The sequence below is a fragment of the Enoplosus armatus genome, chromosome 1, assembly GCF_043641665.1.
Source record: "Enoplosus armatus isolate fEnoArm2 chromosome 1, fEnoArm2.hap1, whole genome shotgun sequence".
NCBI lineage: Eukaryota > Metazoa > Chordata > Actinopteri > Centrarchiformes > Enoplosidae > Enoplosus > Enoplosus armatus.
The window spans coordinates 2,304,775-2,332,651 of record NC_092180.1 but is presented as its reverse complement, the minus strand read 5'-3'; the positions used below and the strand labels follow the sequence as shown (position 1 = coordinate 2,332,651).

The 27,877-nt window shown below is 43.9% G+C and overlaps 1 protein-coding gene across 1 annotated transcript in view; it reads right to left on the bottom strand.

Annotated features, from left to right (window-relative positions):
* herc1 (HECT and RLD domain containing E3 ubiquitin protein ligase family member 1) overlaps nucleotides 1–27,877 on the bottom strand; it is a 55,633-nt gene that overhangs the window by 18,249 nt on the left and 9,507 nt on the right. Inside the window, exons 10-50 of the mRNA XM_070915417.1 lie at nucleotides 27,332–27,503; nucleotides 26,301–26,435; nucleotides 25,893–26,058; nucleotides 25,124–25,249; nucleotides 23,116–23,337; nucleotides 21,949–22,101; nucleotides 21,273–21,405; nucleotides 20,623–20,814; nucleotides 19,782–20,006; nucleotides 19,407–19,580; nucleotides 19,197–19,311; nucleotides 18,963–19,083; nucleotides 18,636–18,807; nucleotides 17,319–17,670; nucleotides 16,086–16,206; nucleotides 15,876–15,927; nucleotides 14,799–15,070; nucleotides 14,145–14,360; nucleotides 13,844–13,964; nucleotides 13,338–13,575; nucleotides 13,078–13,250; nucleotides 12,349–12,504; nucleotides 12,145–12,251; nucleotides 11,954–12,064; nucleotides 11,693–11,863; nucleotides 11,241–11,480; nucleotides 10,868–10,951; nucleotides 9,772–10,331; nucleotides 8,163–8,808; nucleotides 7,247–7,515; nucleotides 6,895–7,098; nucleotides 6,626–6,786; nucleotides 5,488–5,604; nucleotides 4,990–5,245; nucleotides 3,501–3,622; nucleotides 3,169–3,395; nucleotides 2,457–2,725; nucleotides 2,152–2,204; nucleotides 1,757–1,957; nucleotides 1,401–1,575; nucleotides 467–734 (exon numbers count right to left, since the gene is read on the bottom strand). Coding sequence (XP_070771518.1) covers nucleotides 467–734; nucleotides 1,401–1,575; nucleotides 1,757–1,957; nucleotides 2,152–2,204; nucleotides 2,457–2,725; nucleotides 3,169–3,395; nucleotides 3,501–3,622; nucleotides 4,990–5,245; nucleotides 5,488–5,604; nucleotides 6,626–6,786; nucleotides 6,895–7,098; nucleotides 7,247–7,515; nucleotides 8,163–8,808; nucleotides 9,772–10,331; nucleotides 10,868–10,951; nucleotides 11,241–11,480; nucleotides 11,693–11,863; nucleotides 11,954–12,064; nucleotides 12,145–12,251; nucleotides 12,349–12,504; nucleotides 13,078–13,250; nucleotides 13,338–13,575; nucleotides 13,844–13,964; nucleotides 14,145–14,360; nucleotides 14,799–15,070; nucleotides 15,876–15,927; nucleotides 16,086–16,206; nucleotides 17,319–17,670; nucleotides 18,636–18,807; nucleotides 18,963–19,083; nucleotides 19,197–19,311; nucleotides 19,407–19,580; nucleotides 19,782–20,006; nucleotides 20,623–20,814; nucleotides 21,273–21,405; nucleotides 21,949–22,101; nucleotides 23,116–23,337; nucleotides 25,124–25,249; nucleotides 25,893–26,058; nucleotides 26,301–26,435; nucleotides 27,332–27,503 — 8,048 coding nt within the window. The remainder of the gene's footprint in view (nucleotides 1–466; nucleotides 735–1,400; nucleotides 1,576–1,756; nucleotides 1,958–2,151; nucleotides 2,205–2,456; nucleotides 2,726–3,168; nucleotides 3,396–3,500; nucleotides 3,623–4,989; nucleotides 5,246–5,487; nucleotides 5,605–6,625; nucleotides 6,787–6,894; nucleotides 7,099–7,246; nucleotides 7,516–8,162; nucleotides 8,809–9,771; nucleotides 10,332–10,867; nucleotides 10,952–11,240; nucleotides 11,481–11,692; nucleotides 11,864–11,953; nucleotides 12,065–12,144; nucleotides 12,252–12,348; nucleotides 12,505–13,077; nucleotides 13,251–13,337; nucleotides 13,576–13,843; nucleotides 13,965–14,144; nucleotides 14,361–14,798; nucleotides 15,071–15,875; nucleotides 15,928–16,085; nucleotides 16,207–17,318; nucleotides 17,671–18,635; nucleotides 18,808–18,962; nucleotides 19,084–19,196; nucleotides 19,312–19,406; nucleotides 19,581–19,781; nucleotides 20,007–20,622; nucleotides 20,815–21,272; nucleotides 21,406–21,948; nucleotides 22,102–23,115; nucleotides 23,338–25,123; nucleotides 25,250–25,892; nucleotides 26,059–26,300; nucleotides 26,436–27,331; nucleotides 27,504–27,877) is intronic.

Sequence of the window (27,877 nt, the reverse complement as noted above, 5' to 3'; positions counted from 1 at the left end):
GATGCAGCTTTAAATTTATAACAAAAAAAAAGAAATAAGAAATGTGCTTACTAATACATGATTAAATATATTCAAAAATAAAGGCCTGTCTCTAATAATAATAATAATAATAATAATAATGATAATAATAGCTTGTTTTTACATTTCTGTTTGCGTGAGGAGTAAATAAACAAGACACAGCATGTTCATTAGTGAGCTTTAGAGGTACTGCTACGTGTATGTTTGGACAGAGCCAAGCTAGCTGTTTCCCCCTGCCACCAGTCTTTTTGCTAAGCTAAGCTAAGCTGCACACACGAGCGTGATATTGATATTATTGATATTATTTCCTGTATTACAGTAGGTTTATTTTGAACAATCATTTGAACTTTTGAAGTATTCATTTCATTTTTTCTTAATTTTGGATACAATAACTTTGAACCATCCTACTGGACTTGATGTTGCTCCTTTAATCCCTCAACATGTGTACCTGCGTGCACAGCTGCACCAGCAGCTTGGCAGCGTTGGGACTGTTGGAGGCCAAGCAGCCCACTGCAGTGCTGAGGTAAGCCAGACAGGAGATGGGTTTGCTCGCCTTGGCGGCCCCGCGGGGCCTTTCAGCATGGCCGGAGCCTGCTGTAGGACTGGTGGAAAGGCCGGCTCGGCCTGCTGCCGCCAGACACATCAGCCTGACCAGAGTCCTGATGTCAGTCAAACCGAGAGACTCCAGACCTGCTGCGAGGCTGCAGCTCGAGCCACTGTGTGGGAGGGAAGGAAGGGTGGAGGAGGGAGAGGGTGGAGGAGGGAGGGACGGAGATAGTCGTGTCTCACATAACAGACAGAAAGCTCTGCTTTCATCCATCAGTCAACTACATTTTAGGAACATTTAAAATGTTCAAATTAATGTCACATTTTTCATCCAAAGGGTTGAAATGAATAAAACATTTTGGGAATATAACCTGATATTTTTTAACTGCTTTATTTCACTACATTCAGTTGCAAATATTTCAGTATTAACGAAGAACAGACAGAAATATATGGTTTATTATTCATTCACAATTTAATCATTATTAAGTACATTTCGGTGAATTAAAACCACTTTTTATGTAATTATGGCATCTTTCAAAATATCTTGGCATACGTTGTTTAAAGAACAGTGTCTTTTTGATGCTACCTGAAGGCGCCAAGGTTGTGAATTTTCAAATTCTCCAAATAGTGTCTTTACAATATAAATAGCTCCATAACTAATGTATTTATTCCGACCTCATGCAATCAAACTAATTAATGAAATCATCTCACATGACTGAAGTCTGTTGGGTTACAGGTTACTATGAAGACTTGATTTCCAAACTAGCTATTGTTCGTCAAATCAAAGAAGACAGAATATAGAGGCCCGACAGAGGGAGTGTGTAGTCATGTCCTACCTGACAGACAGCAGGGACAGGGCCCTCATCACCATGGTCCTGGCCAGCAGCACCTGGGCTGCAGCCGTCACCCTCCTCAGAGCCATCACTCGGTCGTGAGGGTTCTGGAGAGCTGCTGCCTGCTCGCCGAGGGTCACCCTGCCAGAGGAACTCTTATCCACTGAGGTCTGACAGCCTAAACACAAACACGCACACTCAAGTTTTCTGCCGTTATATTATTCATGCTATTGAACCAACTACTGCAGTTTGATTGGCTGAAAGTCAGAGAGACACACAACACAAAACACTTTGTAATATCGAGGCATCAGATATGATGTTGTCTCCAGAAGTAACGTGATCCTGAAAGTCCTCCTCACCTATCTGCAGAAGGGTCTCTTCCATGCTATTGGTGGCTGTAACCATGGCAATGGAGGCTCCCAGCGGGTCGCTGTCAGGGAACTGGACCGCCTCGGGGACGATCCTGCGCTCACTAAGACCCAACGGGCCGGCCAAAAGCTCAAACTCCTCCTCCCCCGTCAGCTTCTCATCTTCGTCAACATCCAGCATGTCCCAGTCCTCTGCAGCGGGACAGACAAACACACATAATGTGAAATCAAAGGCGTACTTCTGTGTGTCACTGCAAGAAACATTAAATACACCACATCACATTGGATTTCACGTTGAGTTTAAAACGTTCAAATTACGGCTCCAACCCCCCCCGCGAGGATAAGCGGTTACAGAAAATGGATGTATGGATGGATGTTCACATTACCTTCATAGACACTGTCCTGCTTTCCCAGGAGGTCAGGAGCCTGTCCCTTATACCTGAATACATACCACAGAATGAGACTTTATCAGTTTTACTTCCTTTAAATAAGAAGGTAGTACAGAAATAAAACATTATGCGCCATAACCCAAACATGACACACAAACAATCATCTTTGATAAGGATCTCTTGCATGTGTTTATTGTAAAGTCATAATGTGACGCAAACAGTGTGTGTGTGTGTGTGTGTGTGTGTGTGTGTGTGTGTGTGTGTGTGTGTGTGTGTGTGTGTGTGTGTGTGCGTGTGCATACCTCTCCACAATGGGGACTTTGGCCTTGCTTTTGATGGCCAGGTACTTCTCTCTGCAGCCGCCACACAGCAGGTAGTAGGGGTTTCCACTCCCACACTCCCCTCCGAACCAGCCGTCTACGTAGGAGCCGTTGCTGCGGTAGCCTTGCCGGTTGGCGCTGCGGCCGCAGCCTGGGTGGCTCTTCTTCATGTGTTGATTGAAGTTGGCCACGTTGGCCTCGCACAACTCGCACACCACCACTTCATCTCGATCGTCTGTCTCGCATACGTGCTGCGAGGGGTGGACCACACACAGACACACACATTCACATACACGAAGGAAAACGTGGATTTACACACAACACAGAGTTGAACAGCAGTTAAGCATCAATGCAATGTGACGTGTTAGAAATATGAATCAACGACAGCTTTGCATTAAGGAGCTCCTTTCCCAAACAGCCGATTAGCAGCACTGAGAATCATCATTTTGTTATTTAAGTCTTTCATTTCGAGGTCCATCACAGAGCACTTCTCAAAATCCACCGTTAAAAGAAAGCAGATACCAACACAGGAATGTAGGAAAATGCAAGAACAGGAAAAGAAAAACATAACTGACGCACGACGCTGGATGCATGCATGTGTAGTATGAATTTACTGCCAGAGAGAAGATGCAGAGCAGGTGAAGAGCAGAATGGTGAAGGAAGCCCTCTAGCCATAGCATAAAGTCACACACACCCATGTTGGCCAGTCCAGTACCTCCGGGATCCACATTCCCAGAATGTCGGTGTCACTGGCAAGGTCCTGGCCAAACATGGCCTCCATGGTCTCCTCGTCCAGGTCCATCTCCAGCTCTTCATCCAGGTTGAAGTCATAAAGGGCACCCGGGTCTTGTTGCTGTTGGAGGGACGAGACCTCCCGACGAGACTGGCTGTGGTGGGCCTGCACCGAGCGGTACAGTCCAGCTTAGAAGGAGAGGAAGTTTAAAGTGAGGTGAGGAAGTGGGAGATAAATCTGCACTTTGTTTAGACTAAATGTGAACAAAGGCAAAATATGTGGAATTATCTTACCAGCGCGGGCTAACAGCGTGCGCGCAGCCAGGTCAAAGCGGTGTTTCCTACCGACGGCAGAGCGGCCTCTGAGCGGAGCACCGCTGGAGGCTGAAGCACTGTCCTGCTCCAGACCATCAGGACTACAAAAGGACACAGACACTTACTTACAAATGAAAACCCTTATCACTGAAAAACTGCGTTCAAAAATTCATTTTCATATCTGTGTCATATGCTCACTACTTTACAAACTTAAAAAGTAAAGTAAAACACATCTTTCCTAAAACCAGATTCCATTACACAATATTCCTGCACCAAATAACAATTGTATTTTCATGTTTCTGACCCTGAGTACAGCACATTTTAGTGTCTGTGATGATTCCACCAACTCAAGGGAGAACGTATAGTTCTTAAAATACTTCAACATCCTGCTGACGGTACTTGACCATTAACTATTCTGGGTTTCTCTCTGGGTTTTCTCTTCCGTTCGGCCTCCTGCAGATTTCTGAATGTATAACAATACAGTTTAATTCTCTTACCTTTCTTTCTTTCGTTCAGTGAATTTGTACATTTGTAATTTGTAATTATAGTTGTCTTTTAGTTTTAGTAGCTTTTTTTATAACGTCTTTATTGTTTTTATTTATTATATCCTGATTTTTCTACTCATGTCTCTGCTATTGCACCATCCTGTATGCTGCTATAACGATGCAAATCTCCCTGCTGAGGGATTAATAAAGGATTATTTTATTTTATCTTAGATGAGGCTTTGGATCAGACATTTATGGCTGTAATCTTCACTCTCTTGTGCCACTGACAGAGGGTCTGTTTTACTCAACATATGATTTGAGTATGAGAACGATTTGCTCATGTATAGTAACAGTGAATTCTGTCAATGGTACTGAAACTTTGACATTTCGATTTAGAATATGAGCTAGTGAACTAGAGGTCTTCACGGGTCCACTTGGTTTTGAGGGATAGAGATTGGACCTTGTCTGACTCTGCTCCCAGGTCTAATCATACTCAGTGTACTCAGGTCGAGTCTTGTTTTACCGCCACAGGTCTCAAGTCTGCATGTCAATGTGTCTAATATCCAAATGGATCTGAGCGTATCAGCTCTGGTTACTTCATGATCACTGCAGGAGAAACTATTTAAGGAAACTAGTAGCCTACGGAAAAGATTTATGCTATTAAATGACAGTTATTTTTGGAATTTGAAAATATTTTGATATAGATAATAAAAATAGATATATATTATTATCTTCTGTCTATCGGATCTATCTGTCGTGGAGGAGGTGAAAATATGAACCTTTAAGTAAATAAACAAATTGCTTTTTGCAATTAGTTTCTATGACTTTATATTCGTTCTTTGGACATTATTATTATATTGCTGCTCTATTTGACCACAGCTGCTTCTTGATTGATAGCATATCACGTTGCATCACGTTGTGGGTCCAATGTTTTGGATCCGTGAAGACCTGTAATTATGAATACACTTTTATTTGTACTGTACCTCTCGCTGAAGCCCTCCTCCATTTCTGAAGCGTCCGCACTGGCGATGTCTCCGGGAGAGCACAGATAGGAGCTCCTATCCAGAGATTTGCCTCCAGCAGAGGCTGTTGCACCCGGACAGGACGAGTCAGAGCCGTCACCGCCAACGCCGCTGCCTCTGGTGTGAGGCTCGTCATGCTCGTCCTCTGTTCCTGGATGTTCTATCATCCACATGGCCAAAACCGTGATGTTCTGAGCGTCTGCTTCTCCTCGAGCACCTGAGATAACAGAAACACACAGTCTACACACCTTTTCTGACATTTCATAGACAATTAATCAATTAAAATTAGATAAATCCATGATGAAAATAATCATTGGCTGTAGCCTCTTTCCCTCGCTCTGTTGTGAAGTCAAAGCGTGTTCTCTTCCTAACTTGTGTTGGTCGGAATAAGAATTCAGCTTAAATGCAATGAATTAAATGAAATAAAACTGCGAACAGGGGAACTTGAGTGAGACTGACCGGTGGCTTCCAGAGCTTTGGTGATCTGGCGCAGGGAGAAGCCCATCTCCAACAGAGGCACAGCGATGGCAGGAGGAGGGGGAGAGGTCGACAGCCTGCTGCTGGGGTCTGACAGAGCTGACGGAGCAAACAACCACCGCAATCAGTGAAATCATTATGAAATCTGGAATATAGGTTTGAATATTGCACTTTGCGTGTATCACGTGTCATCATGCAAAAACACAATCTTAAAACGTGATAAGTTTTTTCTTTTTCTAATCTATATTTTACTGTTTATCTTATAGATCCTCACGTGTCCCATAATAATAATAACTCAAATGTTTGTGAATGTTGTTTCCCACAGTGTATTATAGTGGCGGCGACTCGTCTGGAATAAAGAGCACCTCCATTAATGTCAGAAGACAGTTATTACACTCTTAAAAAATATATTTAGCTTCAGGGAAAACAAGCAGCGGTGCTAATTCACAGGCCGTGTGTCTAAGGACTAAATCATCATCTAATAATTAAAGGGTGCCCTCTGTGGTTGTCTTGTAAACAAAGAAAAGTTTGTTTACATTCAGATTTATGTGTATCCTTGAGCTCCAACAAATGTGTTGGCGACCTTTCTTGTCTAATAAAAAGGTAAAAAAGCCAAAAGATAATATTAAATAAATTATCTAAAACTGATAACCAAAGAGACGCGTCAGGATCCATCAAATCAGATCAGCGGGTGACACTGATTCATTGATCACGTCGTAGATTTACTTTGCGGTAATTGATCAGAGCAGCTCGAGGGAGCTCCGTCAGTCACAGTCTGGTGGGCATGTGTGGAAAAAGTCACTGCTGTGCTGCCGATCAGAAACTAGGCTGAAGGACGCACACTTTATCCAACAGAGAGCATTTAGTTGAAGCTGATTTAAGATTAAATATTGGATGTGTCTCCGTAGCTCTGTGACATTTGCATCAATGACTGTGATCAGACGAGAGCTCATTTAAAGACTAATCAACTTCCTGGAGGAAACCCTGCGTTGTCGTGAAGTCTTCTACTGGTCAAGAATCTCAAAACATTTTGTAATAATTCAAAAACACAGCGTACAAGCTAAAAACCACCACGACAGCGATATTTACAGGTATAGAAATGTGGCATACTTACAGGTACCCGTTCTGTTTTGTGGTCTGTTGGGCTGGGAGTCTGGGGAGGTGAGACTCTGCCGGCGGCCGACCTCATCTGAGGGAGAGGTTGGCAGAGAGGACACCGGAGGAGTCTGTGCTCGACGGGTTGGAACCAGGGTTGTAGTTGGGTAGCTTGAGAACATTTGCCTGTCACATCACAGAGAGGCATTAAAATAATCATCTCGATTTCATCACACATGAAAAACGATCATTAACATGAGCTGACTGACAATATGTGCAGCCATCTGTTCTGACCTGAGGAGGCTGAGAGGCATGACCCCCGGAGACTCTGACGCAGGGACGGTCTCCGTGTCTGTGACAGGTGTGGTGGCAGTGGTGGTGTCCTCCAGCGAGGAACTCATGAAGGAGGTGGTGCTGGAGGCAGAGGGGCTGGTTGTGACTGGTGTTTGTGCCAACTGCTCACCCTCTGGAGCTTCCCCCTCACCTTCTGGTTCACTTCTCACTCCTAAAGGGGACAAAAAGACAGACGAAGCTGAAAAAATGCTTGTTGTTTATACAGTAAATACACAGTACAGTAAACAGTAAGAACTCTCGGAGCACTAATAAACAATCTAGCTGTCCAGATCTCTACAGGTTCTCACCAGGCTTGGCCTTTGCCCCACTGGGCTCCTCCAACAGCCCATTCACAACTAGCTTATAGATCATGGCCTGAGCCCTCTCCAGGTCTGCCAGGCCCAAGGCCCGCTTGATGGGGGAGCGCATCACTGCCCGCTTCACCATATGGCGCATGAGAAACTGCAGAGCCGCCCGCATCTCCACCTCCTCCTGGCATACTGGCGAGGTGGCAGCTGTGCTTCCGCTGGTGCTGGCATTGAGATCAGCATTGTGCCCGCTGGGCGCTGCTTCCGGTAACACCTTGATGTTAGCAGAGAACGGGTTAGCATAAATCTGACAACATTTGACCTGGATCTGTTTCAGGCATTTTCACTCACATCAGCCACCTTTGCTCCACATTGAATTGTTCTAATTATTCAATTTATATACAAATAAATATATAAAAACAGGGAAGGGAGGTGAAAAACAATAAAGAAAGAGTTCAATTCTAGTTTTTTTTGATGATTTTCTTGCCGAGAATAAGATGAGAAGATCTATACTACTCTCAGTCTGACTCCTGAGAGACTCATTTGACTCCAGGAGTCACTGCTTCAGTTCAAGAAACAGCCCAGCACATCCCATGAAACCACAAATTTCTGTTTTTATTCTATTTTGTACAGAAATAAACAAATGACACATAACTTAACTGGTGAGCTTTAGAAGTGCTGGTAGGCAGAGCCAGGCTAGCTGTTTCCCCCTGTTTTCAGTCTTTATGCTAAGCTAAGCTAACCAACTCCTGGCTCCAACTTCATATTTAACAGACAGACATGAGAGTGGTATTGATCTACACATCTAACTCTATGCAAGAAAACAAGTGTATTTCCCAATATGTCAGACTATTCCCTCCATCGTGCCACTGAAGAACCTGCTACTGTATGTATTGTATAAAACGTAGCCAGCTGCAGTACCTTTGGTATGAGCAGCAGCTCAGCATACTTGCTGCAGCTAAGCAGGGCGCTGAGGGTCTTCATGGCTCCCAGGTAGAGGTAGGACAGCTGCACAGCGTGGATTTCTGTCTGGGTTGCGATAGAGGAAGAAGAAGGCTCGTGACTGCGGGAGCCGTGCTCGTGGCCTTTCTTCCGGTTTCCCTCAGCAGGAGTATGAGGAGCTGCGGTGAACAGGGTCTCGTTCCCGCCTACCCCTCCGCTAACCACAGAGGAGATCTCACTCTCTGACTTGGAGTTGGGCGCCACATGTGCTTTCACCTCATCCAGGCTGTGGGACACTCGCAGGTCAGAGGTCGTGGTGTTTGGAGCTGCTCCACATGAGGCTCCGGTATCATCCTTTTGTTCATTATGGTTGTGCCCCTCATTGTCTGCCTTGTCTTCATTACTGGTCGGCTCGTGCCCGGTCGAGGCTGTGTTGCGATGCTTCTTGTCGTGGCGTCGTGCGCTGAGCTTAGCAGCGGTTTCCTCGTGGATGCTGGTAAGGTAGGTGAGGTCCAACAGCAGCGAGGCGGTGAGGCCACGGAAACGCGCCACGTCGAAGGGCAGCGGCTCACAGGGTTCCAGGTTGTATAGCGGAGTGTCACTAGGCGACCAGAAAGTTGGGAAGCTTTAATAGAAGGGAGTGGAGAGTGAAAAGAGACAAGGGAAGGAAACACAAAGTGAGGGACAGGGCAGGAGAGAAAGAGCACAGCATGCAAGACAAATAAAAAGATGGAATGTGCGGTATGGCACAAAAACATGGTTTATTGGGACGTGCAAAAAGGGTAATGGATTAATAATGACGTCAATAACATGAAAATGGTAAATCAGAGCAAGGGAAAATGGAAGGTGAAAAAATAATTAAAAAGCAAGAGGCTAATGCAGAGTGTCAGAGGTATGTGAATACAGGCAGTGAAGAAACATTCAGCAAAACACGTTCGGCTCCATCTGTGTTTCAAAATACATTTTATCAGCCATGTGGTCACGCTGAAGATGACCACAGCACACCAGTGTCACATACAGTGCCCTCCAAAAGCATGTTCAGTCGTATGTTCACATACTTCTGCTCAACTAAAAATGCGAGTGGCTGAAACAAAAAGGTGCTATGTTCTAAAATAGTAAAACATACTGTTTATGCATGCAAGTACCAGGAAGTAAAAGGTGACATTCTGATTCTTATTCATCCTTTGATGTCAAAACCAAATGTCTTTTGTTTATAGCAAAAAAAACTTGCCGCTGCCATACTTTTGGAGGGCACTGTAAGTTCCCCCAAACAGAACGTCACTGCTGTTGGACCAACGATCATGTGATCTTCCCCTACAGGGATTAAGAAGGCGTTTCCCCGCATTAAAGTAGTCATTTCACAATATGCAGTAAAAGTAGGTTTCAGAGGCCTAAAAGGTCACTCAGCACATTTTTTTTTTACCCAACAGCAGTGACAGCCAAAGTCTTTTACATGGCTGGTGTAAAAGAAATCCTAGCTACCTGTAACGTGCACCAGTGAATAACAAATATAGCAACATATACACAAAGAAAAGTGTTAAAGAAAGGTGACAAAGAAAGTGCCACAGCAAAACATTTCCCCCGGTACCTGATGGTGATCTCTGCCTCGTCCCACTGCACCTTCGCTGACGTACTGCCTTCCTTCACCACTCCCAGCAGAGTAGCATGCCTCCCCGTCTGCTTGTGCACACATCGCCCACCAACGCGTAGGCCCGCATCCGCCCCCCCGATGATCGCGAGGACCGGCCACACCTCCGTACAGAGCGTTCTCAGGTGGTGATCTGACAGGTCACCCAAGCCATGCTGCCGTCCGTGGCGTCCCCTTTCCTCCTCCGTCCTCGTGGGCGTTTCTTGGCTCTCTCTCTGGGCGTCGTGCTCCTCGCGGCTCTGCACTGAGCGACTCTTTTTCAGCCTCTGACCCCCACCACTGCCAGATGCACTGGCTGACTCTCTAAAGCAAGGTTTAATCTTGTGGAGCCGTTCGATCATGGTCTTGTTGATGCGATGGGTCCAGTGGTCAGTGCGATGTAAGATGCGTATCAGCTGTGTGGTGGCCTCGGCCAGGACTGTGGCCATGGGGCTGCAGACTGGGTCACCAGGTAAGAGGTCTCGAGGTGTTCCCCTCATCTGCATGTCACAGATCTTAACCTGGAAAAATGTAAAAATAAGCACAATATACATCATATAAAACAACATATATAAATAGATACCCCCATGCGCAGTAAATAAAGAGTCAATATTAAACCCAATAAAAAGGCGAAGAGAAAGCCAGCGTTTCCCACAGAAACCAATGAACACACTGATTCAGCAGGTAGAAATAAAACACGTGTCTGGAGGGTGAGGGAGAACCATTTGTTTACTGTATGTTTTGTATGGAGGACAATGCACATTTATCAACATTGACATTTTAAAAACATCACTGTAAATGTGCCGTGACTGGTTCAATAGTTAATTTACTCCCATAGTCCCAAGAACCAATGTAGAGATGTTCATTTGTTTTTCAAAATAAGATATCATACCATATCAGGGGAAAAAAAGCTGAAAGGTAATTAATCTAATCCCCAAGTGATTGTTGAGTCCGTAAACAAAGTAAACCAATAGAGGTAAATAACTCCTCATGTTGCTGTTGCTGAGATCGAGAGGAAGTATGCTTCTCAGACAGGCGGACGTTTATGTTCTCTTACCTTCTCTCCTGGGTTGCTGCTGTAGAACATCACACAGGGATAGAGCTCTGTCGCATCAACATCCTCAAAGGCTAACTTCGGCTCCTGTGGAATCACATGTTAGCAGTTAGGGATAGACACTGAACCCTGAGGTGATCCGTGGCTTTTCTTTCTTTCATGACGTCTCTTCTCTGACTGTCTTGTGTGAGCATGTATGAGGAATAATGAACCCAGTTTGTAATACATTAAAGTATTCTTAAAATATCCATATATTGTCAAACAGAACAAACATGTATACACAAGCAGGATAAACTGGTGCATGTCACATAAGTATAACCCCAGTCTTGTCATCTGAAGACTAAAGTATCTGACGTTAAGCTAGCTGGACTCTCACCTCTCCGTTCTTCCCAAAGGAGATGGTTCTGGCCTCCATGTCCAGGACACAAGTGATGAAGTCTCCCTGAGTAAAGCTGCTAAGTGTCAGCGTTTGCTCCCCATTGTGATAGAGGTTTCCGCTGTATGCTCGGTACAGCCACATATCTGACGTGGTGCGGTGGTTGAAGTCGTGCACGGGCCACCGGGAAACGCCTACACATGTACCCTCGTTGCCTCGATTCTCCTTCACGATATAAAACTACAAGGGAGATAAAATGTGAAATGAATCAAACAATAGAAGAAAATGGCTTCCACCTCTGTGTATAACACTTCCTAATAAATTAATGCTCTGTCTCTACTGTGATCCTTTATGTGCTCCTTTCATTAATTCAGCCCTGTTGTGTACATTCAGCTGACAAGGGTTTCTCCAAAATGTGCCACTTCTGAAGATATAATAATACAATACTTTACCTTCCACTGGTAGCATCCAGAGGAGATACCAGTGGAGGCCAGGCCATAGCCTTTACCCCCACTGCCATGCGTCAGCCCCTGGCCATTTTCCACCACACAACACTGAGCCTTCTCTGGGTCGAAGGACACTTCCTGAATGGGAAGGTTCTCGTCCTCCTCCTCTGCTTCTCCCTGTTAAAAAGGAAAGACACCGTCAGTCACACAAAGAAATAATGACGATCAAGATACATTAGTATGAAAGGAGAACGGCTGGTTGCACACCTGTAGTTTGAGTTCCTGAACTTTTTCTTTAATCTGGATTGAGTGTTTGGCCTGAGCAATGGGAGCCTCCCACATACAGTCAGACAACAGGGAAAACAGCCGCTCAACCACCTAGAAGAGAACAAATTATATCAGCTCACTGACAATAGTCTGTTATTGAGGACGTGTACAAAGCAAAGTAAGTAGCGTACCTGTGTCACTTGGTCATCCTCAATATTGGCCTCACAGGCAGGCAGGACAGCCTCCAAAACATGAAGTGCAAGGAGCCGAGTTCTCAAGTTCCCCACCAGAGGGACCCCTAGAATTAACAGCCACCAAGAGTTCATGTCAGCTGTGCGTTCATTGGATAGAGTATCACACATTTATCTGTGTTGTGTTACATATGCTGGCTGTACCTGAGCAGCATTTCTGTGCAGCGATGTTGAGCAGCACTTCCGTCCATTTAGGGGAGGCCATCTTGGACTGGATGGCCTTGGAGGACACCACTCTCCTGAGGAACACAAGGAAGTCTCCAAGGTGGAGCTCAGCAGTGTGCTGCTTACGGATCAAAGCTGAAAACACAAATACAATTATGGGCCGCTTATTAAACCTTCACTCACTTTCAGTGTACGAACAGTAAATATTGCTCTTAACTGCTGATAACATTAAACATTAATTAAAAGTACATTGATCATTTTGGCAACAGATTCTAATTACATTTTTGGAAGTTTTATTCACATTTGAATAATTTGAATATTGCCTGGTTTTATAATCATGTATAATTTTTTGTCTTTGGTGTGCACTACGACTATGGTCATGTGTTTGTAACAGGTGTTTGTATGATTTTTCCTGATCATACAACTGACTGTCACTTTGTCTGTTGTTGAAATTATTGTTTGTTTTTTTCCTAACAAGCTTCATTTATATTTATCATTTAGTTTTGGAAAAACTGTTGCCAACAGATGTGTTTGATCAACGCGGTTTGTTGATGAAAATCAACACTGCTCACATGAACTATAACATGAGTATCACATGAGTATAACACATGTATTATCAAACACAAGAGGGACAACATGGCTTCCTAAAACTGACTTAATAAAAGATCCTTTCTGTTAAAGGGTAAGAAGAGCAAACTCCTTCATCACCTCTGAAGTCTTTCTTTTCAGACTCTGCACTGTCCTCCTGTTTGTTGTCTTCTTGGTCTTTTCCAGAAGAGAGAAGATTAACTCCGGCCTGAGACAGCAGGTTCTTCAGCTGACTGCAGAGCAGGTCCAGCAGCGATTGGACAACCTTGGGACTTAACTTGTCTGCATAGGTCCTGTTAATCCAAGGAAAGACACAGCTGTTGATGTAATCTTGTCTTTGTATTGGTTCAGGTTTACTCGAAACCTCCTAAAGCTCTTACCCAGTGCTGATGGCCAGTATCTGCAGCAGGCGTGTGGAGGCCACCTTGAGGGCAGTGCTGAGCTGGGACACTCCGGGTTTCTGCAGCAGCTGGAGCGGCTGCCCCAGCATGGTCTCCGTCCCGCAGAGCTGGGACAGCACGTTGAGCAGCCCACTGGAGATGGCCAGGGAGACGTCCACTGGCTGGTAGCGAACACTCAGTGCAAACACAGTCACGAGCAGGAGGCGCTGCTGGGCTTCTAGGATGGAGAAGGAACGAGAGAAAGAGAGAAAAGCATCAGGCAGGCTGTTGGCAAAACTCCACCCAAGTATTGCTGTGTTTCAGGATACTAAAGCAAGCTCAACCCATCTTGTCATTCACACAAACCACTTTGAAAGAACATGTGAGAACAGATCCCAGGTTCACACAAACCTGCAGGTGAAGCTGCCAACTAAAAGATTTAAAGAGTTCATGTTCAGCCCAATAAATCATTGAGGCTGGGGATGTACAGTAGTAGTCTCTATTACCTATGTGGTGCTTATTTGCCTGCAGTGCCCTCTCCAGTGTGACGGACAGCTGCTGGTAGATCTTATGAACGGCTGTCTGGATTTCCATCTGGATGCTCCTCTTAGCTGCTTTCACACCATCCTGCAAAAACAGTATGCACTGTTATGTTAAGACGGGCAAAAACACAGTCAGTGTGGTTTTACTCTTTTGTAAATCAAACACAATCTGTGGGACCTCCTATCATGTAGACTGACTGAAAAGGTATTAATCACCAAAACCCACACATGGAAGTATTTGCTCAGCAGGTGACCAGCCTCATACCTGATAGTGATGTAGCTGCACGCTCTCTCTCTTCAGCCCTCCAGTGCCCACGGTACCAAGGCCAAAACAACCCGCCAGGAACTGCAACCTGACAGAGGTGAGCAGGGAGGAGGACTGGAAGGCACTGCTGGATCGATCTGTGCTCCCGGGCTGGCTGCCCTTCTCCTCCATGCCAGAGATCAACACCACAATCTGGTGGAGTGCCTCCAACCGCAGCTGGAGATAAAACACATCCCAGCAGTCAAGTCTATATAGGGTCACAAGTGAAGCTGTATTTTTTATCTATTTTTTTGGTTGCACTATTACTAATAATACGTTGCTATTTTGAGAAAATCAACAAAAACAACAGCCTCATTTGTTTAACCACGACATAGTTTTGGTTTAAAGGATAAGTCTTTTGATATTAAATTTTTGTCTTATTGAGTGAGACCAAAATCTAACAAGTATTGTCCCTGTATCTTCTTCCTCTGTGCCGTAGAGCTCCATTGTTGTCCAAAAACACATCAATGAGCCTCACATGTTGCTTCATCACCATAAACACACCTAGTGTAGTTTATTTTGACTCACATACGCCGTCCTGCTGAAGTAACTATTCAGAGCCCCTAAAAAGTCCTCAACAAATGCACCATTTCAGACACCCTGAAGGTCCCTCACCTCTGCCCTGCTCTGCTGCTGTTCCATGGCCAGGATAGTTGCCTGCGGGCTGGTGGACATACTTTCTTCTGGCTCCTTGAAGGCTGGAGCCAGGCCCACGTCACCGCTGATGAAGCTGACCATGTTGTCAATGAGAGCGTGGGTGCCCAGGGAGCGGCTCAGGTCCAGGTCCGACTCTTCATAGGAGTGGGCAGAGCTGTAGCTCCGCTGGCGGCTCAGTTTGGCCCGGAACCAGGACTCGGCCAGGGAGTCTGGAGAGCTGTGAAGTAAGCCTGAAAACAGGAAGAGAGGGAGAGGAGCCTTTCAGATGCATACATGCACAAGACAAGTCTTTTGATGGATGGACCATGTTGCTTTTAGGCACTTAAGAGCTATGCAGTGCAATGCATTATTACTCTATAAGAGTTCATCAAATGGCCAAATGCTGATTCTTCATGCAGGCACAAGCCTTCATCAGTCACTATGAATTCATCTAAAATGGACACGCAGGGTTTCCGATACCCACTGAGGAAAAAATGCTGCAGTTGAGAAGTGAAATGGTAACCAGGGCTAGCGTTTCCATATAACAACTGAAAGCACTGAAGTCAAAGTGTCAGTACTGATGAATTCTGTAAAAGTACGACTTGTAATTCCATGAAAACTCTCCACGAGGAATGAGCCATCGTTGTGCAAAGTAACAAACATTCAAAGCAGAAGAATGAACTGTTATTTGTACAATTGGCACGTCTGTGTGTTCTTTATTTCTTTTTGCGGTCTATGCATTAGCACAGAGAGCAGAACATGAAGTGTCTTGACGTGAAGCTCAAAACAAGGCCCTCATCATGAGAGATGAATGGGGGGCATCACAGTCATGGAGGTGTGAGCTGACAAGAGGAAGAAACATGCCATCGTTTACTTGCTTGGAGCTCCTCTTGTGTTTGGGGCTCAACTGCCCCAAAAGAAGCAAATAAACTATCCACACAGGAATCAAAAGACAGAGAGACAAGAGTAACATATGATTGATGACAACAACAAAAAAAAAAACTATATCATCCTTACTCGTAACATTAGACAGATCTTTCTGCAGATGATCTTTACCTCTCTTTTTGTGAGAGAACGCCAAGTCCAGGTCCACATTTCTCCTTCCACTCTGAAAGAGGAAACAGAGGCAAGGCCTGATGTAGCTTAAAAATCACGACATAACTGCCATCTCTTGGTATACAGCTCCTAAACACAGAAATACCTATGCAGTGAGACAGACCAGTGCATGTGTGTGTGTGTGTGTGAGAGAGAGAGTGTCGGTTCTACCAGAGTGTAACCCTCTTCGTCTGACTCGGGCTGGGAGAGATCAGACTCGCTCCTGGACTTCATCAGTCTGTAGCTCGGGCTGCTCTGCACTGAACGGCTCTCTGCACTCAGACTCTCACTCCTGCATACACAAACACATCACAGAAAATCATTCATCATCTGTGGCATGCAAATACAACACCTTACAAATGCAACTGAACTAAACAAGATCTAGAAATTCTATTAAGGCCCCTCAAAGCAAAGGCATACCACAAACCCAGGAGAACAGTAAGCAGATGCCATCAGGTTCAATAGGTTCAATGTGCCCCACGTGGAATGTGGACTATAAATGTACTGTAGATAAATGTTCACAAGGAACTTGTTGAAACAAGTGAAAAGTAGTTCCAGGTGAACTGTGGTATCAGCAAAAGAAGCTGACACGCCTTCCCTTGGTTGCCTGTGGCTCAATAACTTGTATAACTGTATGTCAACAGAAGATGCAAAGGTCTACAGTGTAGTTTTGATCTTATTACCCTCATTATTATCACAGTAACCAACAACAAACACAAGAAGAAGCCTCTCCTACACCACAGATTTGTGGACTGGATACACACACATTTTTTGGCAGTGGGTAGAAAAACAATTAATTGTATTTTAGTGGGTATTGTATTCCAAGCCCATATTGGCTGAGATTCTGGTATTATTAAACTTTCTTATTGGCATACGTCTTGCTGGCAAATTAGTCTTTTTTCCATTATGTTCAAGCTCAAATATGAAAGAATAGCTTTCAAGTTTCTCTTAAAACAACAGTCTTGCCCATAAAGTACGTACACTAAAAGAAGATTTTGGTTGCTGTAATGATTCCTTCTCTCCATACTGGCTGCACAGAGACTCCTCCCTAAAGTGATTCCAATGTTAGGCATCAAAATCCATAGTCCTCGTTCTGTACAAACATGCATACAGTCAGCGAGAGCTAATATGAGGCTTTAGCAGACGGAGTTATCCAAATTAAATGGTTCCTTCTTCATGTTCTAAAGAAAACGCTGCCCAGGGAAACACAAACAGAGACTAACTTTGGAAGGAGGGGATCTTTTCAAAGCCAGTATGGACACGAGGAACAAATGCAGTGACCAAAACTGTTCATATGTTCATATAAGCATGTGAGTGTTGTTTTAGTATACATCTTTAAAAGACTGCACTGAATTCAAGTTTACATCACCCCCGCCCTCCCTGACTGTGTCTAGGTGCTCTGACCTGGTCATGAAGCTCAGACACTCCTGTGTTCCTGTGGCTGACTGGGTCTGGCCCTCCTCCTGGTTCTGCTTGGTCAGCTCTCCCAGCACAGGGCTCACCCCCAGCAACAGCAGGGCACAGCGGTGGATCACAGAGTTACAGGCTGCTGTGTACAGGTCCTGGCCCTCTGGGAGACCCGTACTGCCCCTCCTTCCTTCCTGTGACAGAAGGGAGTCCTCTTCTCCTCCTCCTCCTCCTCCTCCTCCTCCGCTCCTGGAAACCGAGCCGGAGCCCAGTCCGGTGCTGCTGCTGGCCCGCTCTCGGTCCCGACTGCGAGCTACCTCCCGTGCTGAGAGGAAACATTGAAAGATTTCTGTGTTGTGCAAGATGCACATACACACACACAAATAAAACACACACACACAAGATGCTGGGTTAGAGGAAAAGCAGCAGCCACATAATACACTCACGGTTTACTGGAGTGAAGTTCAGAACCAAAGCCCATGCGAATGCAACACATCAAAGCGCCTGTCACATTCATCCGAGCACATTTTAGGCCAACACGTAACTTAAATGCATCCAGTGTGTTTCCATAGATGTGTCAGTGTGAACGCCCTCTCATTACTGTATGTCAGAAGCCACATTAAGCAAGAGGACACATGCTAATCATGACAGACTATGAAACCACGATATGTTTGAAACACCTTTCTTTCCATGAAACTAACTGGTGAACTGCTTCACGTTTGTTTCAGCTGTTTAACGGCCCAGGCTCAGTGAGCGAGACCACACCGCTTCTAATCATACTTAGATAAATGTATAGACATTGGTTACCTAGCTGCAATGCTTTGTCATGTCAAAAACAATTAGGGTTACCATAACATGTAGAGCTAAACTTCCCATAAATAAATATCCAAACCATCAAAACTCCTGCACCTCAGTGACACAACATCCGTGCAACATTTTGTTGGTGTGTATGTTCTGGTGTTTATAGATCTGTGTGTTGGTACTGCATGATAACTGTAGTTTGATCGTTCATGTGTGCTGTGTGATGTTCTGCGCTGCTGCGACAAGACAAATTCCTCCCAAGGGAGACAATAAAGGTTCATCTGATCTAATCTAACATGAACTCTGAATCCAACACGACAAAACAGGAAACAGTGCCAAGATAATTCGGTAAAAAAAAACATTTATCATGTTCACCTTAATAACTACAGTCATAAAGCAGAGAAGTGAATGAACGGGAGCAGGCAGGATAAAAAAAAAAGAACTGAGAAAGACATTTATTAAATTACATATTCCTAATCATGTAAAAGTCCAACTCCAAGCACATCTACTTACTTCCAGCCGTCATTACTTCATGCTCCCTGTCCTCCTCTTCATCGTCTTGTTCCTGATGACCTTCTTCTCTCTCGCGGTCGGCTCTCTCTTCCAGCTCTGCCTCCTCATCGATGGTGCGTGTGAACGAGTGCTCCTGAGGGTCCATGTCCAGAGAGTCCTGATTGTCTGAAATCTGACCAAGTGCAACCAAAGGACATCCATGAGTGTGCGCGAAAACCTTTTTCTTTCACGAACAAAGCATCCACTTCGAGAGGAAAAGCAGTTTGAGAGACTCTTTAACCAAATGCAAATTACTGAATAATTGACATATAAAGGTTGTTTTCTTACCCTCCTCTCACGCGAAGAGGATCTTGTCTGGATGAAATCCATATTCTTACAGGCCAGCAGGCGGTTTCGTACCTTGTAAACACTCCGATAGACCTCTGCAAGGGCTTTAGACGGTTGGTACCTGATGGGAAAATAGAAATATACTAGTGACATGTGATGTTTAATTTTAGCTGGTACTGTGGAACAGTGTGGAGACCTTTAATCTGACATATCCTACATATCATGTTACTGTACCTGCCCTCTCCACAGCCTTGGCTCAGCAGTCCTGTGTGCTTCAATAAGGCTGCCAACACAAACCTGGTCACAGTGTCTAACAGGGACTCATTACTGAGAGACGCATTGTCCCAGTCTGCAACAGAATACACAGTACTGTCAGTTACATTGTTAGCATAGCTCTGGCATAGAGACAATAGAATTCACTATATGCCTAGTCAAAAGGTAGACCTTTGCTGATGGCATAGTCCTGCATGTTGATCCAGAGGCTGTTGGCAGGTTCTTTAGTGGAACCCAGAGCCAAATCCACCAGGACACTCAAGTCAGGACGCAGTGTGCAGTCAAAGGGCTTCTGCTCTTCATTACCGGACAGTGCTGCCTCCAATAATGAGCTGATGCAGGTGTCTGAAGGACACAAGGGAACAAACAGAGAGTCACAGAGGAAACAACAAATGAATAATGGAATAAAAAGGAGAAACACATGATGCGACACATTTACGGTGGGGGAAAACTACACTCAGCTGCTTACTGTTATTACCAGCGATCAACATTTTCAAACACATGAATTCAGCCATCACAGCACCACATCTGTCTGCAACTTCTTACCTAACTGTGGGATGTCCATTTCCAAGCCGTTGCTGAAGAGGGGTGTTCTGAGCCAGTAAGCTGTATCCTGTTCCTCCAGCGAGGTAGGAGCTCCCTGCAGCATCCCGCCGAGGCAACGGCCTACCAGCAGGGCAACTGTCCTCTCCAGATCCACGAGCCACACCCAGGAGAGCGCCGCCGGTGGCAGGGACATTCCCGAGGCTGGCTCAGCAAAGTCAGAGGTACCTGGAAAAGGTAGTGTAGTGCAAGACGGACGGCGTAAATCCTACTGCCCAACATATACGCGTTGAGGGTTAATGAAGAAATGAAGAAAGAGCTCTACAATGTTTGATTTGTTCAATGAAAATGTCAAGGATCACAGCAGAAATGTAATATGGTGGACACATTCAACAGCCTCAGTGGGACCCCGAACCTTTACAGAGTCACAAACCCAAAAGTCTTGAGGACAAATGGGCAAATTCTGAAATTAAGTGAGTTCAACATACACAGCAACCAGCTTCAATGCAAATACACTATGTCGTAAATACATGTTAAAATTTAGCCCCAGTCAAGACAAGAGAGTTAGAGGCTGACCTGGACTGGTACGGTCTGCGTAGAGTTTACAGTGCGTGGCATTAAATTTGATGACCACAGACACGTGTGGTCAAGAAATCATAGATAGCTGTTGACACAATAGCTAAGCAACTGTAAACCAGGCCTATTATTGTTATGCAGTGATACAGTATACAAAGCAAACTTGATGAGCAGACCCTAAATTAAGATTGTCAACTGTACAGTTGATGTTTTGATGATTTGATGCATATAAAGTTTTTCTTTGCGTAGCTTCTTGTTTCACGCTCACCATGAAGAGGCCACTGCAGCTCCTGGTCCTCCAGAGGGGAGGCAGCAGGCAGCAGTCTGTTGAGGCGGTCCAGAGGAGGCAGCAGATCCAGCAGGTGACTCAGCAGAGGCCTCGCCACTGACACAGGGAGCAGCAGCAAGGAGTTGATTATCTGGCACAGCATGCTGCCTGCCGCTGACACGTAGATCACATCTGGAGACGATGGAGACATGATCAGTATTTTGAGTTTTAAAACAATTTTTACCGACAAAAGAAAGAAACATCAACGTTAACTGAGAATTATTTCAGAGTTTTGGGTTCAGATCTGCTGTAAAAGCAAAGTGAAAAGGAGAAAAGGGGATGGCAGGGTGCTGAAAAGATATTCTTATTTCTATCATTTCCATTAACTGTGAATAAATCATCTTATAGTTTAATTATTTCTTTGCTTTTTATGCAGTTTAAACTGAACTAAACTTGATTTAGTAGCATGAGGCAAAACAAAAGTTAACCTAAAATTATAAAAAAGATCAATATAGGAACACAAAAAATTTAAGTGTTTTATGATGAAAAGGCAAAAATAAACAAGCGGCATATAAGAGGGTCAACAGGTCAAGATAGCAAGAGAGTGAGAGACGAGGAGGCTGCAAAAGAGATTCATTGATCCTCTTCACCTTGTAGCTTCTCTCGTATGCTGCCATTCCAGGAACTCTCTTTTATCAAAGTGGCTGAGCGGGAGAAGATGTCTGTGGCGTGAGGCAGCAGGAGCTGCAGATGCTTGTGGAGTAAAGCCACACTGCTGGAGTTCTGCAGAAAAACATGAAGATCATAATGTTTTAAAACTCATCTTTTCACCAACAACGAGGTGACTTTTCTAAATTGTCAGAGAAAATGGAAAATACATAATCACAAAACTGTGATTAATAAAAACAAATCAAGAATTAGCTCAAAGACAAAAAAGCTATGCAACTCAGAGTTACTTCGCTTCATGCATCAGTTACTAACAGTGGAGTGTTTTCTTTCAAGACAAGCATTTCATGTCATTTTACAGCTCATTAATGAGACCATGTGAGCTCTGAAATTAGACGTGCAATAAAAAGTAAATAACTCCGCCGTATGGAATACCATGGGGCATCTGCCTTTCAAGTCTGCTTGGAGCATAACTTTGTGTAATCCAAGCCGAAACATGCTGTAGTCCCACCACAAGGCATTAGTCACATGACCCTAATGGCACTGGACCAAGAAGTTTACATTACTTCATGAAGACTTCTTGATTGTGTAAACGCTCTTTTCCCCCGTAATAAAATTCTAATCTCTGAAAGAGAGAGTAAGTAAGTTGAGTGTCCATACCTCAGTGACAGAGTTAATGTGGCAGTATGCTAACAGCTGCTTCTGCAGGGAGCACAGGAGTTGGTGGAGGTGAGCTGGTTGGCTGCTGTCAGAGGAGGACGTGCCCTGCTGCAGCTTATCACTGTTCTTCTCCAGCTCACCAAATGCCTGATCCTGCTCAACACACACACAGATAGAGCAGCTATAAGAGGTGTCTTCAAAGTTAATTTATTAATGTGCAGATGAAACAGGTATAATTGTGTTATAGCCAAGGGGAAGTGAGTCCAGGATTTGCTCTTGGCTGTCAACACATAGCTGGTTATGAAAATTAAAGACGAGCCATCAAATGAGTCCAGAATTAAAAGCAGCCCAATTTTAGCAATACTTTTCAAATTTGTTACCCACATATATCTGTTCTGTCCTTGTAAAATGTTTATTTTCACACATTGAATCAACATGTTCCCCTCACAATGTCTACAGATACAACAGGAATGTAGCATGTTCTATTACAAATGGTGAGCATGAGCTAATTATAGAGGCTGAAATGACATTACACTTTCCTTATGAGATACACAGAATCATTACTTTGTTCCACACCCCACTTTTGTAATCTGGATTCTTGTTAACTTCAAATTTAGACCACCTAAATTCAATTTTATCCAAGCCACTTCTGGTTTTTGTTGAATTATATTTCTTTATCTAGATGTTGCTTTTCCCAAAACAGAAGCTCCATAGATAAAGAAAGAAGAGCAAAAGGAGCAATGGATCCAAGAGAAGTGAGTCAAATGCAGAAAGCCTTGCAGTCTAATCATCATTCTTTGCTCAGGCCTGCATAATCACACACACTTGAAAACAGCCTGTGTGTGCGCGTTACAATCAATATTAGAGAACGAGGCACAGGAACAAGCCACTGCTGTGCCAGGAAATAAGGCAGCAGGTGATAATAACAAAGGATTATATATGACTCATGCTCAGCCTCCAGCTCTAGAATATTGAGAGAGGCGAGCGAGATGGAGAGACTAATAATGGTGCTCTACATGTTGACGTCACTGATGACTTCCTGCCTTTGTCTATTCTAAATAGATCATAATGATCCCACAAATGTTGGTTTGTTATTGAGCAACACATCAATAAGAGCAAACTCTACGCTCTCTGAGCTGTGCTAAACATCGTCTAACATCTACTTACAGTATAAAAGCCCAGGTTCCTGAGCAGCGTCTTCATGAGGATCTCAGCCAGGTGGGTGTCAGGGTGGCCTGCCGTGGCGCTGTACGTGGGATCTGGGGAGGTTGTAAATCCCGGGCCAGAAGAGAGTACTTCGGGGCCATCAGCAGGAGAGCTGTAGCCCAGGAGCGAGGCCACGTGGGTGTGGTCCTGGAGACTGGTCAGGATGATGTCTAGCTGCATCCTCTGCGGCAAAGACACGCACACGTTTCAATAAGGCTGCTGACCAGACTTGAGGAATGTGACCCTTTAACAGAGCCAAACCACAGCACTTGATTTTAAACTTGTTGGCACAGTGGGTTCATACTGACGGCAACACCAGGTCAGTCACCAGATGTTTACCAGTAATTCAGTCATCTGGGGAATAAGACAACGTGTTTGGACCAGCTGGGATCATCACAGCCTTCACAACAGCTGACTGGACTTCTGCGCTGCCTTGTTTTCCTTCTTGATGTGATTTTATTTTATGAAGACGAAGCAATAAAAAATTCATGCACTAAAAATACAATGATTTATGTCAATGTCAGAGTTTTTTTTCATTGTTGCGTAAACTGTGCATTTTTTGCACGAGCAGAAATTTTCAATAGATGAATGAATTAAACCTTTTAAAGAATAGACAATGTGGGAAATACTCGTCAATGTCACTCTTCTATCTGCCCATTAAATATCAAGCTGCAGCTGAACCTTCAACTAACATTCAAGCTCTAGGTTATTCTTACTTTTTTAATTTGTCATGCAAAGTGTCTCTAAGTAGTGAAACCACAAATTCATTTTTTTGTAAAGATTAAAAAAACAACAACAAATAACATTATAATAATAATAACAATAATAATAATAATAATAATAATAATAATAACAAATGTATGATATAATGTAAATAATAATGTTAATTAATGAGCTTTGGAGGTACTGGTAGCCCCCCCCCTTTCCATTCTTTATGCTAAGCTAATAAGCTCCTGACTGTAGCTTCACATTTAGCGTAGAGACATGAGAGGACTATCAAGCTTCTCATGTAACTCCCCGCAAGAAAGCGAAAAAAAGTGTATTTCCCAAAATGTTGAACAATTCATTTAAAGGCAAAATCTTCCACAAGTTTTATTACAACCACTCAAGCCAACTTTCATTTGAAACAGGAATGAACATTTTGAACAGTTCCTGGAAAGTAGCTGCCTCCATTGTTGAGGTCAATGGTGAATTCTTGAGACATTTTAATGCCGGACTGCTGAGCAGGCATTCCCATTAACACTGGGAACACAGAGTCCCATACAGACTGATTTCCTCTTGTTGAAATGCATGTTGGGAACACGGGGCAGGCTCTTAAGGCTCCTTGGTCAAAACTTTGTGGATGTAAAAGACCACTTAGAAGAATCAAACACAGCCTTTCAGGCTGCCCACACAACCAACCAAACAAAGTGACCCATTAACAAAGCGGCTCACGGTGTAAAAGCTGCGTTTGCCATCCATCACTGACCTGACCTTACTTTCAAAATCAGTCTACAAGCCAACAAATGAGGCATTGGTTAATGTATACACACCTTAGCTACATTAATGTATATCAGTGGCTTTTAACCTGGTGGTTTTAATGGGTAACAATGAGATTAATGGCATACGGAAAAACTGTGTCTACTATACAAATGTATACGACTCTGTTTAGATTAGTTGCTCAGTTTTCAGTATCTATGTCTCCACTAAAAACTTAAGAAAGGAAACATCCTGAAAAGGAAAATCCTGCTTTAATTGTTCACCGTTCCACATGTGCATCCAGTGACATGCTGACAATCCCAAGCAGGTTGTGACAGCCATGATCACATGGTGGGAATAATATCATAAACAGTACAGTCTAGACCTGCTCTATGTGTAAAGTGTCACGAGATGACTTTCGTTGTGATTTGGTGCTATATAAATAAAATAAAAATCCATGTTTAGAGCAGGGGGGCAGCTCTATGTGTGTGTATTAGGTAACATAGGCTACCTGTCCTTTGGAGAGACTCTCCCATCTGTCAGGACCCTGAGGCAGCAAGGAGTGAAGGAGCTCCATCCTCTCTCTCAGCGGAGGCAGCAGCATGGTCGCTCCCACAGACAGAGTCTCAATCACCGCCTGATGGGACAAACACACAGGAACATATCGTCACTGCTGCAGGTGATGTGATCATGGCCAACAGATTCAGAACCTGTTGACATTTTAAGAAATGACGCTCTTCAATTCCTCCACGCTAATCAGAAAAAGAACAAGATGTTTTTTCAAGGCAACATGAAATGAAAAATATGTGAGTGACTACAAGCAATACAAAAAGAACAGCCAAATCATTAAGTTTTAATTATTTATCTAAAGGGTATTTCTAAGAAAGTTTTCCAGTTAGGAAACCAGTTTTTACTTTTAAACGATTAGTCAATTAATCGATTTATCGATCAATGAAAACTATTTTGATAGTCAATTAATCATTTCAATCATCTTTTGGATGATTTGGTGCTCTTTCTAAATAATATCATTGTAAACTGAATATCTTTGGGCTTTGGACTGTTTAATGTCACCTTCAGCTTTAGGAAATTGCAATGGCCATTTTCTTTAGACCAGATAATTAATATGATAACTAGGAAAATAATCAGCTGATCAATCAATAATGAAAATAATTGTCAGTTGCAGCCCTTATATATTTTTAAGTGAGCTATTTAAAGTGAATCCCAGGTTTACATTTATACACCCCCCCCCATGATCAACAATGCATCTACTTTTCGCTCACCTCCTGAATCTCATCTGGCACGGAGGAGTCCATCAGTCTGAAGAGCAGGTTCCTCAGGGGCCTGGCCTGCCGACCCAAGATACTGGTGGCCACGCCCCCGGCCAGAGCCAGAGCCAGATGATTGGACAAAAGGCGAAGGCACAGCTTGAGGAAGTTATGATGCTCTCTGCAAATACAGAAAAAAATGAACTATTCAGAATTTAGGCACACTTAGGCATATTTATAATTTGACACATATCGACAAACAAAAAGGAAAGAAGGAGTATGTACAACAACTAATCTGACAGTCCCAGAAACACAAAGGTTTGGGGAACAGTTGTGAATCTGTCTTCTCTTATTTCTTCCACAGTCTTTGTCTTTCTGCTTTACATCGAGAGAGACGGTGGCTTGCAGGCTGCGTCTACTTACCTGGATGAGGGGAACGGGAGGGGAGGAACTTCACTGTTGATGCCGTCACAGTAGCGCTCAAGAAAGGAGCGCAAGTGGGAGAAGGTACTTTCTTCGAGGTCGACGCAGTAGGGTCTGTGCCAAGCCACCACTTGCCTGGAGAGCCAGAGTGAGTAAATATCAACAAGCGACAGGTTGAAGGACTATGCGTCAGTGAATGAATCTAGACAGACTATGTTGACTGTAAAAACCAACAACATCCTGGAGCAGCATCCTCTGAGCGAATGCACCTTCACAACACGGAGATGTAGAATGATCCCTTCCCCTAATGTCTGCAACTCGACAGATAATCTGGCACTTAATGCAGTTCACCATAAAGTCATAAAGTTGGGGGACTCACATAAGACAGATTAAGAGAAGAAGGGTCACAATCGAAGCAGCAGAGCCTGAGATATCCTGACTGTTCGTCCAGAGTATGCGTCAAGCTCCAACACTGCTGGATTCTACGATTCTCAACTCAAGGTCTTTCATTAGACCTCCCTTGCTTTCTAAAAGCCTACTTCTTTTGAACCACACACCTCCAACAACTCCAAGATAACCTTGTTTATAGTAAATGTATATCATCTCACAGTTTATATAGCCATATTGCCCAAGACTATACACACAAGTAAACAAAGAAGCACACAACACCCAACTTTCATCTAAAAAACCCTGCATGGTTGATCCAAATCTAATCTTACGAGAGTAACTGGATATAAAAATACTTCTGAAGAGTCAACTGCCGTCATCTTTCACAATATCACTGTGTCTGTATAGTAACAGAGAGCATGATCGAGTTACTTTGTGACACAGGAGGGGGAAAGAAACTGCTGTACATTTCACATGCAGCCACTGACCTTTGACTTATGTTATGCAATCCCCATTAAGCACAGAAGTCCTGGGGTGTTGCGACATCAGCACACGCCTTCACCCTACCTTCCCCCTATGTGAGAATCTCCTGTAAAGCCCAGCTTACAGTCAATGTCAGTGTATTTACTCTGATGGTAGCTGACCTGTCTCTGGGCAGGGCTGTCCACGCCAGGCTGTGGGACGTGCCGGCTGAGATCTGCTGAATAGCGACTCCATCCAGACCGACAACCTTCTTGGGCTTGGTGATCGGCCCGGTGGAGTTCCCCTGGCCGCACTGGCCCATGGAGTTGTTGCCCCATGCATATACTTCATTGTCTAGATGGTGGTTGAGTGGGAGAAAATACAAGTAATACAATATTAGATATAGAACTGATGGTTTTTCATGCTGCACTGAATAATAACATGACCATATTTTACGTCAAGCTTTAGCTTCAACAAACTCGGCCTATGTATTTGCTATCATGCATTTCTGTCACATGTTTAACAAACTCAAATCTAACTGTGTCTGCAACATAACATTTAAACTGTGACGGACGGAGGCACTGGGTTTAACATGTACTGTGTCACTGAGCGTTGATCCTTGACAGCATGCAAATGTGTTTCTGTCATAACAGCACCAGTCGTTTACAGTTAACCATCTACAGATAAACTGTTCAAAGACAAGAGAGAAAGACAGAGTGGGCCAGAAA